General features: G+C 49.5%; 1 protein-coding gene across 1 annotated transcript in view; it reads right to left on the bottom strand.

Annotated features, from left to right (window-relative positions):
- The window catches only part of IQGAP1 (IQ motif containing GTPase activating protein 1), a 118,585-nt gene extending 98,155 nt beyond the window's left edge, over positions 1–20,430 (bottom strand). The window contains exons 1-2 of the mRNA XM_056865699.1: positions 20,382–20,430; positions 15,056–15,155 (exon numbers count right to left, since the gene is read on the bottom strand). Coding sequence (XP_056721677.1) covers positions 15,056–15,155; positions 20,382–20,427 — 146 coding nt within the window. The 5' untranslated portion in view covers positions 20,428–20,430. The remainder of the gene's footprint in view (positions 1–15,055; positions 15,156–20,381) is intronic.
- Positions 20,431–20,743: the final 313 nt, after the last annotated feature.

The raw sequence follows: 20,743 nt of genomic DNA, 5'->3' as shown, positions 1-20,743 counted from the left end.
ATGTGAATAAGTGTAAAGTGATGCATATTGGGACAAAAAAATCTCAACTTCACATATACACTGATGGGATCTGTGTTGGCAGCAACAGACCAAGAAAGGGATCTTGGGGTGGTAGTGGATAGCTCAATGAAGATGTCAACCCAGTGTGCAGCTGCTGTAAAAAAGGCAAATTCCATGCTGGCCATAATTAGACGAGGAATAGAGAATAAAACTGCTGATATCATACTGCCCTTGTACAAATCTATGGTGAGACCACACTTGGAATACTGTGTACAGTTCTGGTCACCACACCTAAAAAAGGATATTGCAGAGCTTGAGAAGGTGCAGAAAAGAGCAACCAAAATGATTAGGGAACTGGAGCAACTGTCCTATGAGGAGCGGTTAAGACGCTTAGGGCTGTTTAGCTTGAAAAGAAGGTGGATGAGGGGAGACATAATAGAGGTCTATAAAATTATGCATGGTTTGGAGAGAGTGGACAGGGAGAAGTTTTTCTCCCTCTTCCATAATACTAGAACACGGGGTCATCTGCTAAAGCTGGAGGGTGAAAGATTCAAAACAGATAAAAGTATTTTTTCACACAACGCATAGTTAAATTGTGGAACTCCCTGCCCCAGGATGTGGTGATGGCTGCCAGCTTGGAGGGCTTTAAGAGGGGAGTGGACATATTCATGGAGGAGAGGGGTATTCATGGCTGTTAGTTAGAATGGATACTAGTCATGCTGCTTGCCTAGTCTCTCTAGTATCAGAGGAGCATGCCTATTATTTTGGGTGCGGTGGAACACAGGCAGGATGGTGCTGCTGCATTCGTCTTGTTAGTGGCTTCCTAGAGGCACCTGGTTGACCACTGTGTGAACAGACTGCTGGACTTGATGGGCTTTAGTCTGATCCAGCAGGGCCTTTCTTATGTTCTTAACCTAGATTCCAGGACTGTTTCTCTCAACAGTTGCAGGGATTTGCCTAGCCCTGCCAGCGGGAAGGCCCAAACCTCTGAGCTAAACACGTCAGAACAAAAGGATAGCACAAAGCAGCAGTCAGAGGCTCCTGGAGGACAGCAGCAGAGAAAGGATGGCCAGGAGACACTGACGTCCAATGGAAAAGGTGTGTGAGGGGCTTGAACTAAAACCAAGGCAGGTAAGGAGGCAAAGGAGAAGGGGGGGGAGGGGGAAGATGAACATTAAAGTACCGTGGCCTGGAAGAGAGCCCATTACATACAATTATGTGCACAGTCTGTAAAAGACTATGAGAGAAAAGCTGAAGAAACAGGTCGACAAGAAGGTGCCATGAAATGCAGAGGCCCCCAGGACACCTCGCAGCACAGAGTACTTGGCCACCACCTCACTCTTATCCACGTAAAGCAAGCAGAAGCTACCTGTATCTTATATAGAACTCCAGAGTAGATGTGAGAAATACCCCCTGCCCAACCAAAACATCTAACCCCACCTCTCAGGGAGCATCCAGAGCTGCAGGGATGGTCAATTATTACTGATCAGTGGACAGTGGCCACAGTCACTCCAAACTAATACCCCCACTGCCTTCAAGTATCCAGTCCATTCTCTTCAGATGTTACAGCAAACACAACTGAGTAGACATTGTGGTGAGACAGACCGATGGCTAACATGGGACGGAGAATTCCAGGCAACTGGCAGAAGCGCATCTCGGGTCAGAGTAGGAGTGCGATGCTCACACAGATGGCTAATTGCACAGCAGTGCATCTTTTCCACAGTAGCCTTTAAGTGAAAAAATAAAACTGAGAAGACCGGGCGCAAACCTCCACTCTGCCATGCAGCTGGCTGGGTGACCCTTCTTGCAACTTAACCTACCTCAGAAGATTGTTGTGTAGCAGCTCCACACTGAACTCCTTGAAGAAGGGGTAGGATAAATATGTTATAATATTTGACCTCACTATGGTCACCACCTACAGCAGTATGTACCAGAACTAATCAGCAAGCCCAATGGAACTGGTTCACTGTCATATTTTATTGGTTTTAATAGTGTATGATTTACTGAAATGATATGTATTGGTGTATATTTGACTATTGATGGTTAGCCGCTCTGAGCCTGGCCTTAGCCGGGAAAGAGTGGGTTATAAATCTAATAAAATAAAATAATAACAATGTTTAGCAATTCTCAGCTCCTAGCTGGTCCTGCCAATGGTGCCAAGACACGGCATTCAAGGCAGAAGCCAGACTGTGGCAAGTCCCAGCCAACACCCCACGGGGCCATTTGCCTCTGGGCCTCCTGTACCAAGGCAGGCTCACAGCACCAACACGACCTTCCGATAAGCACAATAACAAAGTGTGGGGAAAGCATCTGTTCCAAAAGCAAGTTCCTCTAAGCAACTCTGCTCTCAAGACAACGGGTTTTGTTGTATTCAGTACATCTTAACCCTAACGATCTCAGGGTGGCACCGACGGTCCTCTCCCCTCCTCCGTGCTCCCCTCACAACAGAGCGCCAGGCCCAAGTCCTGCCCCAATGCAGAAACCAAGACTCTGGGCTCTGCACCTTGGTCTAAAAGAGAGAAACGAGAGCCTGCCAGAACAAGTGAGTCATTTCCCCCTCTCACGTCTGGGTCAAGGTTTCCTGTCACATTAGGAGCCAACCCAGAGCTTGCAACCAACCAAGCTACACACAGGAAGAAGGGTGAACAAACGAAAGCCCTGTGCTGTTTAGGAAGCGCAGGGCAGGAATTAACAGCCTGACTTGCACATGGGAGTGGAGGAGACCCCTCCACCGCTACCCAGCAGCCTCGTTCTGAGCCAAGCCAGCTTCTAGATATCCCAGTTCAGGCTCCGTTGACAGCAGTGCTTCTCCAACCTCCACTGGCCAGGACTTGCCCACCACAGCAGGGGTGAATTTCCACTTCAGATGCATTTTTTGTGGGGGGGGGGAGTGAATACATAAATAGCCTCTACAACTCCCCCCCCCCCTAATACAAAACATCCTCAATGTACGGCAACTTACACTTTTCCTTCTATTTAAAAAAAAGAAGCACATGAGATACAAAACAATTGCAGAAATCCACTGATTTTGACACTGGGGTGCTTTTTTTTTTTTTTTTACCCCAGCTGTCATTATGCACTGGAGTAAAAACAGTCACACAGGAAAGTGTTGTAAGCATTCTGAAGAGATTTAGGCTCTTCATCTATTAATAGAAAAATTACATGATGAAATGCCACAGGTAAGGTTCATTTGAATGTAAATTTTGACGAGCAAATTCTGACTTTAATTTGCAGTTCCAGAAGAAAAGACACACGTTTTGCACTGAGAAGTCACAGGCAAAAGAGATTTTGCAGGAGGAGGAAAACAAAGAGTCTCTTCATGAAGAGTAAGGGTTTAGGGTTTTTGCACTTTTCCAAACATTTCACCTTATCAGTCTCTTTGCTACTTGGTTTGCTATAGAAAGGGACACGCTGGTTGCCGGGGATGTCCAGGAAAATGAGCAGCCTCCCAGCAGTCCCCCTAGCCAGATCACACCCTTCCTGTGCTGGCTTGCAAGGGCCACCGCAGCACTGAAGTTAAGCGTTTCAACTGCTTGTAGGCTGGCGTAGCCAACCTGCTTGCAGTGGAGAGCATTTATCTCTCTCCAATGAGAGTGAAGTTCTTGGGATAGAAAATTAGCCCAGATGCAAACAAATGTTAGCAGTTAATAATCTTTGAGAAATTTCCTTTAAAATGTGTGGGTTTTTTTGTTAGTTTTCTAGTATGTTAAGTTCAAGACATTCAAATGGAAAATAAAAATTATAGCTTCATTGTGAGAGATCCCCCTCTCTGAGTTTGCTTCTCCAAATCAGTTGCTCAGACGTTGATACAGAAACAATAGATTTATTGAAGCCTTCAGGAGATGAGACAGGCACAGGTAGAAAGTTGCAAGTGAGGGGCTATACGGGTTTACAGAATATATTGACTCCAGGGCACTGGGGCACTGGGGTTCACACTTATTGTTATGGGAAGTTACAAGCTTGGCATAATACAAAACATCAGACGGATCCCAGGAAGTCTGGTGCGGCTATCACACTTCCAAGGCCGCACCGGCCGGAGGGAGTACTGGCAGGAAAACAGCGGGGGGGAAGATACATGGGCCATCAGGCCTGGCGCCTGAGACCAGAAGGTGTGAACTGCTTTTACGAGTTCACTGATAATGCCGCAGGTGATGGAAAGCAGAGACACAAAGACAGAGACCCTCACATTCTGCCCCCCTTAAGGCCCCCCTCCGGGAGGACGAGGCTTATCGGGATAAGCGAGGTGGAATTCTCGGACCAAGCGAGGAGCTGCCATGTGGGGTGCGGCCACCCATTCGTCATGAGCGGAGCCAAGGTTTTTCCAGCGAACAAAGTAAAACAGTTTCCCTTTCTTCCATTTGGAATCTAAAACCTTGGATATTTCCAAATGGGTATCCCCTCCTACTACGGTAGGAATCTCATGAGCGGGAGGGGGGTGGAACTGGGGAGCTGCTACATAAGGTTTGAGGAGGCTTATATGGAAGACTGGATGAACCCCCTTGAGTGTCTTAGGGAGACTCAGTTCCACGGTAACCTCGTTGATTACTCTGGTAATGGGGAAAGGTCCTACATAACGGTCGCTCAGTTTTTTGCAGGGGCGAAGAGAGCGGAGATTTTTGGTGGACAAATAGACTTGCTCCCCCACCTTGAGTTCCCATCCCGGAGACCGGTGTTTGTCCGCTTGTTCCTTGTACTTGCTTTTTGCCCTTTCCAGATTTTTGAGCAACCATGGCCAGGTGGATTTAACCACCTGAATCCACTCCTGAAGATCAGGGGTAGACTGGAGCTCTGGCGAGACGGGGGCAGAACCGAAAGGGCCAAAATCCGTCCCGTATATAACTTGGAAGGGACTAAAGCCGGTAGAGGAATGAGGCGCATTGTTGTACGCATATTCGGCAAATGGCAGCAGGTCAACCCAGTCATCCTGGTGGAAATTTACATAGCAGCGCAAATAACATTCTACTACCGCATTTACTCGTTCTGTTTGACCATCCGTTTGGGGGTGATAGGCGGAAGAAAGGCCCTGTTCCTCCACTCCCATTAACTTTAGGAAAGCCCGCCAGAATTTGGCAACAAACTGGACCCCCCGGTCGGAGAGGACCTTCCTCGGGATCGAGTGTAGCCTGAGGACGTGCGTGATGAACAGTTTAGCTAAGCCCTGGGCTGAAGGAAGACCTGCACATGGAACGAAATGAACCTGTTTGGAAAAGAGGTCTGTGATAACCCAGAGAACCGTTTTCCCCCGACTTGGAGGTAGGTCGGTGATAAAATCCATGGCGATGACTTCCCAGGGACGGGAGGGGTTCTCAAGCGGTTTGAGAAGCCCCGGGGGTTTTCCCATCCGTTTCTTGGCTGTGGCGCAGGTGGGGCAGCTGCGCACATACAACTCCACATCAGATCTCATACCGGGCCACCAGAATTGCCTTCGAACCAGGTGAAGCGTTTTTACGAAACCAAAATGACCCGCTAGCCTGGCCCCATGTACAAGTCCCAATACTTCTTTGCGAAGGGAAGATGGGACATATAGTTTCCCCCCTTGCACCCACCAAGTGTTGGTTCGTTCCAAGCCAGGGGGGAGGAGATTGTGCTCCTCCTCCTGCAAGGAGGCGTCTCGGAGTCGCTGCTGGAACACTTCCGGGATACCTTTGAGCGTAGGGGGGGTCTCCGGTTGGCGGGCTTGGGATCGGGTGGTGACGGCCAAGCCAGGGACTTCCCCTCGCTGTTCGGGAGTGAACAGAGAGTCGACGGGGCGATCGAAATCGTTGCGATACTGGGGAAGTCGTGACAAAGCATCAGCTAGGGCATTTTCTTTGCCAGGGACATGTTTGAGGGTGAACCGGAATTTTGCAAAAAATTGGGCCCACCGAATTTGTTTGGCATTGAGTTTTCTAGCTCCCTTGAGAGCCTCAAGATTCTTGTGATCTGTGCACACTTCGAACGGCAGCTCGGCCCCCTCCAAGAAGTGTCTCCATATGGTAAGGGCATGTTTGACCGCTGCTGCCTCCTTCTCCCAAATGGCCCAGTTGATTTCGGACTGGGAAAACTTCTTGGAGAAGTAGGCGCATGGCCTCAACCGTCCCCCCTCATCCCTCTGCAATAGGGCCCCGCCCATTGCTACATCCGAGGCATCCACCTGCACCACGAAGGGCTTGGTGCAATCCGGGTGAGCCAAAACGGGTTCGGATGAAAAAAGTAGCTTTAAACGTTCAAAAGCTTGCTGGCACTGGGGAGACCATTGCAGACGGGCTGAGGGGAGTGCGGCGCTAGCCCCCCTGTCCTTGGTACGCAACAGGGCAGTGAGGGGAAGCGCAACTTGGGCAAAGTTGGGAATGAAATTCCGGTAAAAGTTGGCAAACCCCAAAAATTGTTGAAGTTGGCGGCGGGTAGTGGGGGTTTCCCAGTCCCGCACCGCCTGGACCTTGGCGGGGTCCATTTCCAACCCTTGGTGGGAAATCACATACCCCAGAAATGTAATAGAAGGTTGGTGGAATTCACACTTGGACACCTTAGCATACAGTTTGTGCTCCCGCAGCCGCTGGAGCACTTCTCGCACTAGGCGCACATGTTCTTCCATGGTCTCAGAGTAAATAAGAATGTCATCGAGAAATACCACCACCCCCCGAAACAGTAAATCATGCAAAACTTCATTAATTAATTGCATAAAGACACTCGGAGCCCCCGAAAGTCCGAACGGCATGACCAGGTACTCAAACATCCCAAAACAACTGGAAAAGGCCGTTTTGGGTTCGTCTCCTTCTTTGATGCGAATGCGGTGGTAGGCTTCTACCAAGTCCAGTTTGGTGAAGATTCGGCCCTCCTTTAATTGTGCTAGAAGGTCAGGAATAAGAGGGAGGGGGTAAGCATTAGACTGGGTGACTGCGTTCAGTCTGCGAAAGTCAATACACAGTCTTAAATCTCCCGTCTTTTTCTTTACAAAGAAAGCTGGGGCTGAATAAGGAGCCTTGGAGGGGCGTATGAAACCCCTCGCCAGATTGACATCCAGATAGTCCCGCAATACAGTCTTTTCACTGGGGCTCATGGGGTAAACCTTTCCCTTAGACAGTTTGCCTTCCCCTACGATCTCGATGGCACAGTCCGTTTCTCTGTGGGGAGGCAGTTCGTCGCACTCTCTAACATCGAAAACATCAGTAAACTGCGAGTACTCAGAGGGTAATTGAGGAGAGACTGGGGCGGGGGACCCTACCAGTGCGGCGGCTGGAGTTCTGAGTACCCGTTCCTTGTCATGCAACCCACAGGGGTTTTCGGGGAAAGAAAGCACCCGTTTAACCCAATCAATGGAGGGATTGTGTCCCCGTAACCAGTTCATCCCTAACACTACAGGGGTTACAATAGGGGCGATGGTGAAATACAACCGTTCCCAATGTTCCCCCACGGACATAATCACGGCTGCAGTTCTGTGGGTCACAGGGCCCCGTTTAAAGTCACTCCCGTCCATTTGGGAAAAACGGAGGGGTCCCGGAAGCCGCTTGCGCCGGACACCCAACTTCTTGGCAGTTTCCTCATTTATCATGGTGCGGGCACACCCCGAGTCGACCAACGCGGGGACCTCTAACGGGGGACCCCCTTTGGGTAGGGACAGATGAACACGCACAAATACATTGTCCTCTTGGGCGCTTACCATCGGTGGAGCTCCTTGCACAACGATAGGGACGGTCTGCTGCGGAGCCCCCTCTACAGCAGACCGACGGCGTTTTTTGCCGGCTGTTCCCACTCTTCCTCCTCGCTGGAAGAGGGGGACGGGGTGGTGGCTTCCGGGGAGCCGTCCGAATCAAAGACGGTATTTGTAATCCGGGACCCCGATGGGACCGTAGAGTCGGATGCCCCATCCTGGGGGCGCGCGTGGAGAGCGGAGGGTGCGCCGGAGCGCCGGCTCAGTGGTCCACTTCTGCGGCGAGGCTGGCTGTCGGCGGCCGGTTTCGTCGGCTCGGCCTGGGTTTGGCGGGGGGGGGTCGGACGGCCTGAGCGAGAGGGGCATTGCGATGCAAAGTGACCCTTTCCCCCGCAGATCAGGCAGACGCCGGCCTCGAACCGCTTGCGGCGTTCCGCGGCCGAGAGACCCCCGCCACCCCCTTGCCGGAGTTCCCGGCCACGGTCACCTCGGGGCCTGGGGTCTCGCCCAAGCCGTTGCTTGGACAAGTTCAGGAGTTGCTTGCGATTCTCGATGTCAGCAGCATGGCGAACCCAACCTTCCACATCCGGGGGGTTCCCTTGCATGAAGGCCCAATGTTGGAGGTCTGGGTTGAGACCCTCCCTGAAACATTGTACCAAGGTAGCTTCACTCCAGTCCAGAATTCGGCTAGCCAGTGACTGGAACTCACTTGCATACTGCGCCACCGACTTAGTCCCTTGGCGCAGTTGCATCAGGGAGGCTTTAGCCCGCTCACCCAGAGTCGGGTCCTCAAAACGGTTTCGGAGTGCTACCATGAACTCGTCCAGGGTTCGCAGCACCGGCGAGCGGAGTTCATACTGCAGCACCATCCAGGCAGCCGCCTCCCCTTGCAGTAAGGAAGCCACGTACTGCACCCGGGACTCCTCAGAAACGAAGGTTCGGCCTTGTTCCCGCATAAAAATGTCTACTTGGACCATAAAAAAGGTCAATTGGTCTCCCGACCCGTCATACGTGACTTTCAGGTCCCGACGGGCCGGGGGGGCAGGGGTTGCGGGCGGACCTACCGGCGCCCCGTCTGGGGGAGCACCAGCTGGAGGTTGCAACTTCAGCGCATCTAGGGCCGTGGCCATCTCACCCATTACGCGTTGCATGGTCTCCATCTGCTCCTGCATAGCCCGGCGGTCTTCCTGCCACTGCTTTCGTTCTTCCTCCAGGAGGGCCTCTTTGCGGGCCGGGTCCCCTTCGAGTCCCGTGCTGGGGAAGGCCAACCGGCGATCCTTCGCCGCAGTCCGCGAGAGCGACCAGCCCTTGGGAGAGTCCAGCCAATAAGTAAGCCCCCGGGGACGTTCGTCCCGATCTTGGTCGGGGGCGCGACCCTTCGGTTTCTTTGGCTTGGCTCCCTCCTCCTTCGGGTCCGGCTTCTCCGGCTCGTCCGGAGCCTTGGGGGCATCGGGGATAGGAGTGGTGTCCTCGTCGGCTGACATTCTGTCCAAAGCGGTACAGCTGCAGTCCGAGAGGCAAGGACTTGCAACTTAATGTGAGAGATCCCCCTCTCTGAGTTTGCTTCTCCAAATCAGTTGCTCAGACGTTGATACAGAAACAATAGATTTATTGAAGCCTTCAGGAGATGAGACAGGCACAGGTAGAAAGTTGCAAGTGAGGGGCTATACGGGTTTACAGAATATATTGACTCCAGGGCACTGGGGCACTGGGGTTCACACTTATTGTTATGGGAAGTTACAAGCTTGGCATAATACAAAACATCAGACGGATCCCAGGAAGTCTGGTGCGGCTATCACACTTCCAAGGCCGCACCGGCCGGAGGGAGTACTGGCAGGAAAACAGCGGGGGGGAAGATACATGGGCCATCAGGCCTGGCGCCTGAGACCAGAAGGTGTGAACTGCTTTTACGAGTTCACTGATAATGCCGCAGGTGATGGAAAGCAGAGACACAAAGACAGAGACCCTCACATTCATACAGCTACAACACTGATGTTATTCAATATGTAAAACAGGAGGACCAAATCTACTCCAAAGGAACATCCACTTTGGGTGAAAGAGTGTTTTTAGGCTCTGGGTGTTTGGGTATTGTAAAAGTTTCTTTCCGCTACCACAGGCTGCTTTTGGGGAGGGGGGCGTTTTTCTACCTCACCCCCAATACATGGGATTTTGACTTGAGGCATGCATCTACAATGCAGCAGGCTTGTGTTTCTTCCATGGACTTGCCAACATGGGCAGCAGGCTCCTCCCTCCCTCATGGACCTGTGGCAGCCCCAAGGTAACTCCGGGCTCCTGCTCTGCACAGGCGTGCAGGGAGCTCCCTTCCCCCTCCCAACAGAGATGATGATGGGCACCTCGTCTCCTACAGGAGGCCATTTTCAGCCAAAAGAGCTGCCAGCCAGTTCACAACCAAACACACCTTAAAACAGGTCAAGTATAGCAATAAATTCAAAACTGAACAGCAAAGTATAGCCAACAACACAATTAAAACAGAGAATACAGAATACAGAAAGTAGCAATGAAAACATGATGTTACTTCAAAAGGGCACAAAACAAGGCAAGTTTTCATGCACCATGAAAAGAAGAGGTTCGAAACCCACATTTTAAACACTTGATTGAGTGAGAAATTTTGCATTGTAAAGGCCCTGGCCTGAATAGAGGGCTGGAAGTCCTCAAGGGCTTTTCCTCCGGAATTTGTCTCTGATTCTGTAGGAACGACAGGCAGGAGGAATTTGCTCATGCCTGCCAAGAGCTTTGGACTGTGCAACAAGATAACGGCACCCGCTTTACCACGTTCGTACAAACCACGCTGTGCTTTTTGTAGCTATATGTATCGCATTAGGCAAATTTAACAGAATCTAAGAAATGTCCACTCCATCTCTAACTGCTCAGTGCTATCAGGGCTGGGCACTCACTTACTTCACTTATACCCTACTTTTCTCCCCACTACTGACCAAAAACGGTTTACACTGTTCTCTTTCCACCTTATAGAGAGCCAGCGTGGTGTAGTGGTTAAGAGCAGTGGATGAGTGGTGAACCAGGTTGGTTTCCCCACTCCTACACATGAAGCCAGCTGGGTGACCTTGGGCTAGTCACAGCTCTCTTAGAGCTCTCTCAGTCCCACCTACCTCACAGGGTGTCTGTTGTGGGGAAGGGAAGGGAAGGGAAGGGGATTGTAAGCTGGTTGTTTCTTCCTTAAGTGGCAGAGAAAGTCGGCATATAAAAAACCAACTCTTCTTCTTCTATCCTCACAACAACCCTGTGACGTAGGCTCCACTGACAGAGAGTGACCGGCCCAGGGCCACCCAGTGACCTTCCATGCCAGACTGGGGATTCGAATCTGGGCCTCCCAAATCCTAATCTGATACTCGCAAATCCTAATCTGATACTACACTGGCACACATGTTGGAGCACATGTGCAGGCCATCGTCCCACAAGATCAGAGAACCTCCCAAAACACACTATAGTGCTAGTCAAGTCATTCACCGTTTACTTCATTGGGTATTTATACCCTGCTTTTCAACTTAAACCATGATTCTCCCCTGCTCCGTTTTAACCTTACAACCACCCTCAAAGGCAGGTCAAGCTGAAAGCAACTATGGCCCCGAGATCAGCAAGGGGAACTTCCACAGCAGAGCAGGGGGATTAAACAAAGGGGGCCCCCACCACAGAGCATCTGGACAAAGGAGGCAAAAATGTTTCATAGAATCATAAGAGTTGGAAGGGACCACCAGGGTCATCTAGTCCAACCCCCTCCACAATGCAGGAAATTCACAACTACCTCCCCCTCCACACACCCCTACTCCATGCACAGAAAATGACCAAGATGCCCTCCCTCTCATCATCTGCTGAAGGTCATCGAATCAGCATTGCTGACAGATGGCCATCTAACCTCTTCTTAAAAACCTCCAGGGAAGGAGAGCTCATCACCTCCTGAGGAAGCCTGTTTCACCGAGGAACCGCTCTAACTGTTAGAAAATTCTTCCTAATGTCTAGACGGAAACTCTTTTGATTTAATTTCAACCCGCTGGTTCTGGTCCAACCTTCTGGGGCAACAGAAAACAACTCGGCACCATCCTCTATATGACAGCCCTTCAAGTATTTCTTTTTCATTTTTGAAATGGAAAAAATGGGTTATTTGGGGGCAGCACTGAAAAAACCTCTTTTGGAATAAGAGGCTGTGCTAAAATGCCCCTTATTACCCCTGAATTTGCACACTCTGACATGAGCATCAGAGTTCTCATAATTGCGCTTTCAACCTATACAAGCCCAGAGACTTTTCTCTGATGTTTACCGGCAGCTTTTACTGACTACTAATGTTTTATTACTATTTCTGAATGAAATTTATGTGGTGTTTTACTGTTCCTCTCTTTATATATATATATATATATATATATATATATATATATATATATATATATATATATATATATATATATATATATATATATATTATTGTTTTTCAGAAATTACTATAAATCTCATTTGACAATACATCCTATATATCAATCTTTGAATCAATAAAAAATTAAACAGTTATTAGGTGTATGTCTTCCATCTTAAATACAATTAGTTATAATTGATTTTCCCACCGACTTCCTCCCTCCCTACATTAATCTGGTCTCCTTTGTATTAATATTTTCTAATCCTAATAGGTTATTATTTTAATGTTATATTTCCCCCTTATTTAATACATTTCAACAAGTAATATTAATATATTAGGAGAAAAAAGAAGAAATTATTAAATAAACAGACAGAACACATTGACATAATTTTTTCCAGTCACTCATCTTTGTCAAATTATAATGGATTAGATCTTAAGAAACTTTATTTACCCCAAAATGAAAAAGTAGTTTAATATTGTTATTCCTCTACCCCCCCTTTCCCATATTAAGAGTCAAATTGGTATTCTTCTGGCTTTCCTAGCCCTTCTTTTTGAACTTTTTCTTCTGTCTGGAGTTTCTGTTGCCATCTGTATGTTTTCTTTAAGTGGCCTCTTGTCTGTAACAATCTTCACCCATTGCTCCTTGGGCTGTTGATTCTTCTTTTTGTATTCCTGTAGTAGGGTCTGCCAGTTCATTATTTCTTGTCAAAAAGTTTTTGATATCTTCCAAGGAGTTGACAGCCTGTTTAACCTGTCTGTAGGTGAAGGTAAGTCCTTGTGGTAGTAACCAGCTGTCCCTTGTTTCTTAATATCTCAGTAAAGTCTTTATAGATGTTTCTCTTTGCAATCAAGTGACGAGGGATGTCTTTGAGAATTATTAACGGTGTATCATCTACACTTAGATGGTTCTCCAAGTGTATTTTCATAATGATGTTTTTCATCCTGATGTCAAAGAAGATCAAGATCTCTCTGGCTGTTGTTTTCTGTACTCGAGCTGACAAGGGGATTCTGTATATTTTATTTATTGCGTGGTTTAATTCTTGTTCATTTAAATGAAATATATCAGCAAGTGATTTTATGATGGTCTCTCTGGTGTCCCCAAGTCTTTCAGGCAAATTACGTATACGCAGTTTGGATTCTCTCAGTTTCAGATCCAAAACAGCTAGTTGGTCCTTCACTCGCTCTTCCTGAAGTCGTATTGCTTCAATTTGTTGTGCTTGAGATTTCATGTCCATTTTAACTTCTTTCAACTCTCCAGTGATGTTTTTAACTGTGAGTTCCATCTTGTTCAGGCCATTTTTCATTACTGTAATTTGATCTTTGATTTCCTTGATCTCGTTTATTATACCATCAAATTTTTGAGTGATAATTAAAGTCATTTGTATAGCTGACTGTTCTTGCTGTATAGAAACCTGTTCAAACTTCTTTAATAATTCTGTTTGCATGGCCAACATTTCTTGTATCTTTTGATGATTACTTTCCATGATTGTCTGTGGCTTTTGTATTTTCCAGACTAGTAAGTTGAATATAAGCAGGCAGCTCCGTGCAAAAAAGCTACTGTTAAAAGGCTCTGGCTCGGCTTTAAAACTTATTCCAGGAAGTGTACAAGGAGTTGTAAGGCAGTGGACTTTCCATCGCTCCCACTCTACGATTAAAGAGAGTAGGATTTATTTTGCTGCTACACTGAGTGGGGCACATCCGGCCCAACAGCCCGCTATGATTTCCTGTCTTCCTAGAAAGACCACTTCCTGAATGAAAATGTGGCTGGAGGACTCTCCTAAGGTAAAGGAATGGAGAATCGAAAGTAAAGGATTTCTCCTCCCCCCTTCTACGCCGCAGCCACCGATTGGTAGCTATTTATGCCACTCAGTTCTTTCCGATTGTTTTGTTTGCCTGCTAGCTCAGTTTATAGTCTAATTAAGTAGCCTTTTTAGTCGGAAGGTCATTTAAAATCCTGGGCGAAGGGGTAGAGTCTTTAGCCGATTTTGAGAAATTCCAGTCGTTCAAAATTGGATTAGTAGACAAAGGGAGTTCATGTAACTTACTCGGATGTTGGAAGTCGGGGTTCTCTGTTGTTAGATTGTTCAATGTTCAGTTAAAGATAGAGGAGATCGGAGCCTATTTCCATGAGACGTTCGTGGCGATGGAATTCCTCCTCAGCCGGCAGGACTTCATCCGACCCTCCTCCGCAACAAGTTGCTCTTGTGGGAGGGGGGTGGGAGTCAAACTGCTCTTCTTCGGCAGCAGGGGGTTGCCTGCTTTCCGATCCACCATTTAGGATTGGAATCGGGGCTTTTAAAGGGGGCCCCAGCTCAGAACGCCTCTTGGTTCTCTCGAGAGATCTCGGGGGACATGGCGCTCGGATCAGCTCACTACTGGAAGTTCTTGTTTTACTGTTCCTCTCAGTGGATGCTTCCGTTTATGCCTTTAATTCGTTGATGCAAGTTACCCCAAGCATTTCAAAACGAGGCGGTGACTTACAAACATTCTAGAGCAACCATCTCCCTGCATCCCAGAAGCATCCTACGGTTATGACCCAGCTTTCACACTACCTTTGGGACAGAAAAATCTCCAACCACCAGGCTTTTCCCTCTGAACACAACATTGTGCTCCTCCATCGAACCAACTGTTCTCCCAAAGCCTATTGAAGATTTATGCTCCACTCTCCAAAATATGAAAACAGTGTTCTTAAAAAAAAATAAAAAAATATGATCACTTCATTTCAGGCAAGGTAGAGAAGCAGCCTATGAAATCAATTCACAGAGAACTGGGTAAATTGGCATAATCTCAGACTTGACGTCTGACAAGAAAACAGCTTATCTAGCCTGTCAACGTGGAAGAAAGGAAGCCCTGCTTTCCAATGCACCAGTCAACGTAGGTGCAAGTTTGACTGCATCACATTCACACACATCCTCCTCTCTCCACAAAGGCCAGGAGTGCATTTGCTCTCCCACCTGTTACAACAGCCCAACGCTTGTTACGTCCCACCTATGCTTCTGGGCTGAACGACAGAGGCTGTCACCCGTTTCATGCAGTCTTACCTCTTGGCTTCCTCCAGGTGGCACAGATATTCATAGGCCACATTCTGATGCCTCCGCTCATCCATTTCTTCGGCCGTCATCCTCTCATTATCCAGGACAGCTGTAAGAAGACACAGGAAGCAAAGCTTTAGTGGTCACAACCCCCAAAACAAACAAGTTGAGCATGTGCTCCCTTAAGGACAGGGGTATCCAACATGGTGCCTGCAGGTGCCAAGGTGCCCACCAACACCTTTCCTGATGCCTGCCAAGTGTTTTTAGAAAATGGCTGGGTCCAGGTGGAGCTTTTGCCCAGCAGGACTTCTGATTGGCCACTGAAAATCAGGTTGGCTGTGTAATTAAAATTAAGCTGTTTTAGTGGCTGCTGCCACCAGGGTTGGTTTTATTCTCTCTCACTCCTCTTTCCTAGTGTATTGTTAAAATATCCCACTTCAGCCCTGCACTTGGGCTTTCTCTGTATGTGTGGATCTACAGCGGCACCCATTTTGTAGCTGAGCCCACAACCACGTGTCAGAATTCCAAAGGTGTCCACAGGCTCAAAAAGGTTGCAGATTCCTGCTCTAGGAGGAAAGCCTTTCTGTGTCTACGACAGGAAGACCCAGAGAAAGCCCAGTTTTCCCTCTTCCCACCCCCATTTTTCCTATAAAAAAACTTGGACATTTTGAGGCACGTTGAAAAAAATCTTCCTATTTTCTCTTTTTGAGTAAGTGAAATGCTTTTTAAAGACAATACTTTACTTATGCAAAGTTTGTAGTATTAGGATCTTTTAAAAAGTCTGGCAATTGCGCTGGATAACAAGAATTCCTGCATATAATACACACATGATTTTTTCAAGGTTCAGTTTTTTTAGATCAATTATATCAGGTATATAATAGGAAAGACCTTCCCTTGACTGAAACCCTGGAAAGTCACTGTTATTCCAAAGAGAATGCTAAGCCAGGTGGACAAAAGCCTAGATGGACTCAGCATAGGGCAGCTCTCTTTATGTTCAGGCAGCTCACACAAGACTAAACCTGCCACCCACAGACCGGGATGAAGGTATGGTCTCCCAGCTTCCTGTACTTGCTATCTGCCTGTGGCTCCTAACATGGTACCCAGCTATGTGTTTGCTGGCACCCCTTGCCTTTCTGGCAAAGCATTCCAAGCAAAGAGCCAACACGCATGCATACTAATTGGATCTGAGAACACAGGGCTCAAATCTCCCTCCCACCTACAGGGTTGTTGCGAGGATAAAATGGAAAAGGAAGAACTACAGATGCCATCAGGAGCTCCTTGGAGAAAGAGCAGGATAAAAAGAGTCTAGATAGACAGATATTAGCTTGCTACTAAGGAAAGTCTTTATACAACCCAAGAGTAAATCTAAACCTTCAGACATAACAATCTATAAGCCTTTTACACTACAGACTACAGTGACAAGGGGGGGCAATTGTGTCCTTCACCAGAAGCAGCAGCGACACTGAACGGACAGAGCAGAATTTCCCCACTGGACCGAACACGAGGGCACAATCTGGTCAGACTTCCACTGTTCGTGCTCTCTTCTTTGGAAGCCCAAGGGACTTAAAACTGCTCAACTTTAGTTGCACATTGTGCCCTCCACCTGTCTGACTGACAGCCACAGATATTCACACTTTGCTGTTACAGGGACCAGCAATCTATGACTGCAGAGCCAAGTGCAGCATCGCATGGAAAACTAAAAAACAAATCCTTAAGTTAAGGGATACTGGAGGGGTTGGGGGTGCTGGCACAACCAGTATGAGAAGGGAATAGCAGGCAAGGATTTTTATGGGACTAAAGGTCTTCCAGCGATGCTTTACAAAAAAAAGGAAACGGTGGGCGTGAACAGTTGCCAATAATCCCCAAATGCCAACCATGCGCAGATGTATGCCGGTGCACTAAAACCATTCTGTAGGGTGCTCCTGTAAACATGACTTATAAAGTTAGACCTTGTGTGCGCCACTTCCTAATAGAGAATTCACAACAACCAGTGTTTGTAAAAGGTCTCAGGCCTCTGTGCTGAAGAATCGTCTGGCCAGTTCTATCTGAAGGCGGCCCTCCTCCACATTACAGTCCTGTGAAAAATGTACAGTTTCCATGTTCGTTACTATGGCAACCCACAGTCTTACAAAATGACCTAATGAGTTGTGTGTTTAGTAGAAGAATCATGGGCTCCATTTTGCTGTGTGGACTTCAACATAGACAGTTGTAGTAAAATCAGATTTCATTTTAAACCAGGTTGTTTTCAAGAGAGACACAGCATCACTGACATTTTTTAAAAGTCCGTTACTATCCACCTTGCCAGAGGGGATAGCAGAACTCACAGAGGGAACGAAGCCCAAGGGGCAGCAAGGGGCCTCTCGAAAGAATGGCCTGGCAGCCGTGGCAAAGCCCTCAGCTACTGTCACTTCACCTGTATCTGCAGCTCACACTGCAAAATGAAGTGAGCCAAGGCAGACAGGTGCGCCTGCAGGCAGCGTGCCGTCCCCCTTATCAGCAATACACAGAAGGAGGGAGGCAGTCGGGCAAGCAGCCGTGGACCTGTCCAAATAACCTCTTGCCCTTTCTCAAGTGCTACAATGGAGTCCAGGAATCAAAAACAGGTTTCAGGCACGAGTCCTGGCTCATATATATGGCAACAGTATGACTTCAGCTCATTATTTATTAATATTTAGGTGAGGAATCTTGCTTTAGAGGTAGAGCCTTCTACTTGGCATGCAGAAGGTCCCCTGTTCAATCCCTGGCATCTCCAGTTAAAAGGCTCAGGGAATGGGCAATGTGATATACCTCTGCCTGAGACCCTGGGGAGCCTCTGCCAATCTGACTAGACAATACTGACCTTGATGGTCTGATTCAGTATAATCCATGTATCTTGAGGACCTAACCCATGCCTACCTTCTTACCTCAGGGAAGCCTAGGCCTATCCCTGCTTCCTTCCTGCCTTGAAACTCCCAGGTCAGGATTTCCCAGGTCAGGATTTCAACCTGAAGACTGCTGGACCCCAATTTTCCACCCCTGTATTTGCCAACAAGCCTCTGAAAGATTCCCTTTTCTTCACCAGCTGCCTTGAATATATCAAAAAGCCAGTCCGAAGACAAGTGAAATGGCACGTTTCAGTTTCATAGAACAGGCCCGGGGAAATGACCACTGGGGTTAGCTGCGAAAATGGCCGTCAGCAGTGAAAATCTTTTTCCTTTTTTACAACCATCTGCTTTGCTTGCTTTTCAAGGACACACCCTTGAGGTACTACAGCCTCTGGGGTCAGTTGAAAAGTTCAAGGTGAACCCAGACAGCCTTTGGCCCACCAATCTTCCTAGAAAATAGGCAACATAGTGGAGTGGGGCCAAATCCACATGCCCCACCTGTGTCTCCTGGGGACACTTCTACTAGAAGTCCCAAGCTGGGAAGTTTCCCCTGAATTATCAGTTTCTGATATGGAATAACTAATAATGTCCAGGTGTCTCCTACTCAGCTCTCTCCATGGATTCCATCCCATCTTTGTGGCATCTCGCTTTCCTGGTCTGATGCTCAGGCAGGCAACTGCTGATTGAGAGCCACACCAGGCTTGAGGGTGGACACCTAGGGCTCCATCACAACATTCCTGGGAGGCAGAAGACAATACTGTCCCCAACTCGGAAGTAGAAGACGGTGAAGTGCCACTCTAGGGGCAGCAGAAAAGCAGCAGCATACATCATGCAAGGGGAATGGTGCATCTTAGGTATGATTCACCCGTGCAGACGAATGAGGTGCTAAAATGACTGTACCATTTCCTGGCACAAGGATTCTAACTCTAAATAGGCCTTCATTAAAAAAAAAAATCTCTACAAATTAAAAAGTATGACAGCAGGGAGGCTGGTTCTCTGCTTTCACTACTACCTTCCTATTTGCAAGGGAGCATTCCAAAATCTGATTCTTTGTCAGCACACGCTGAAGTGGTGTGAGTCCATTGTAGCCCTCTAGGTCGCTCCCATCTCATCCTCAAACTTGTGTGAACCAAGCTTCACAGGAACATGGAAGAGAACCTGCCTTGACGGATTAGACCAAAAGTCTACGTAGCCCAAATTCATGTTCCCAATATCAGCCAGCGTTTAATACGCAGAAATATCCTGCCTGAGAACTCGGGAGATCTCGTTTTGCTATCAGGGGTAACAGCCATTCATAACAGTCTCCACCATTAATAGAAGGGGTTTGTGTGTGTGTGTGTGTGTGTGGGGGGGGAATCCTGCTAACTGCAGACCACTGAGTTGTCTTCCGGTCTCCTTCTCCTCTGCAGGCATGAAGGCAAGAGCAAAAGGGCAAGAAACAAAAAGCACTTGGCCTGTGGCGACTGTGGGAGCCGCCCCACACAGGACTCTGCTTGGTGCTTTCTGTCTTTATTTGTTTAAACTGTTTTGTGGTTGTTTTCTTAATTTTATTTAGGTGGCTTTGCAAGCTGATTTGGGAGGAGAATTTGGGGTAACGCTTTGAACCAACACTCACTCCACATCACCGCTCCTTGCACCTTCATCCTGAAGCACCTTCATCCTGAAGCATCCAAGCCCCCTACAATCTGCACGTACTGCAGCTGCAGGCGAAATACCAGCACCTGTAGGGTGCTCCCCTCCCCCCCCCCGCTCCAGTGAGAAAGCAGCAGAGTAGGAAAAAGGTGAAAGAGCCCCCCCCCTCCTCCGAAGGCGGAAGAAAACACGGGGGGGGGGCTGGCCCCCTCTCACTCTTGGTTTACTCGGGATGGACCCCTCCCCCCCCCCCCGCATCCAGGGAGCGGCTTCCTCGGGCAGCATCGAAACTCACCGGCTGGATCAGCCGCGCGCCCGTGGCCGCCGCCCTCCCCCTCCTCCGCGGGGGCGGGGCGGGGGGGGAAAGAGGGGAGACTGGGCGGTTCCCATTGGGCGAGGGCGCGGGGGGGGGAAGGGCTGCCGCGCTCCTCCTTGTCCCACCCCCGTCTTCGCAACAACCCCGCGGAGTGGGCTGCCCTGAGCCGGAAGGACGGGCCCGCCCGTAGGCGTCAGCCGGCAGCAGGCGGCGCCGCCGCGCCCGCCTCCCCCCCCCCACCCCACCCCACGCGCGGCCTTCCAGAGGCCTCTGGCGGGGTGGGGAGGTCAGGGCTTCCCGCGCCCCCCCCGCCCCGCCGGCCGGCCGGCCGGGACGCCTCAGGCGCCCCCTCTCCTCACGCAGATGCGGCGGGCGGGCGGGCGGGCGGGCAGAGCCTGGAGACTCCAGGGCGCCTCCCCCCACCCACCCACCCACCCACCCTTTGCCGCGGCCGAGCGCGCGCGAGCGACCCCCCCTCCCCCTCCCCCTCCCCCTCCCCCTCCCCTCCCCTCCCGCGACTCACAGCCGTAGTGGGGCCGGGCCGGGCCCGCGCCGTCCATCTCCTCCATGGCTGACAGGGCGAGGCGGCGGCGGCCGGGCAGAGCGGGCAGGCGGCGAGAGGACGGAGCAGCCGCACCGACGAGGCCAGGCAAGGGCGCGGCGGGGCGGGGCCGGGAGGGGGCGGGGCCAACCCCTCCCTCCCTCCCTCCCTCCCTCTGAGGGAGACGGGGCGGGGCTCTCTGGCGTTGCGCCTCCTGCGCTCCGGGGCCGGGATCGGCAGCCGGCCCAGCCAGTCAGCGCGCGGGAACGGCGCCCCCTTGAGGCGGCGGCGGGCATAGTGCGCATGCTCGCTGCAGGGAGCGGCCCGGCGCGAAGGAGGAGGAG

The sequence above is a fragment of the Euleptes europaea genome, chromosome 20 (assembly GCF_029931775.1).
Source record: "Euleptes europaea isolate rEulEur1 chromosome 20, rEulEur1.hap1, whole genome shotgun sequence".
NCBI classification, from domain to species: domain Eukaryota; kingdom Metazoa; phylum Chordata; class Lepidosauria; order Squamata; family Sphaerodactylidae; genus Euleptes; species Euleptes europaea.
This window is presented reverse-complemented; position numbering and strand designations above follow the sequence as displayed.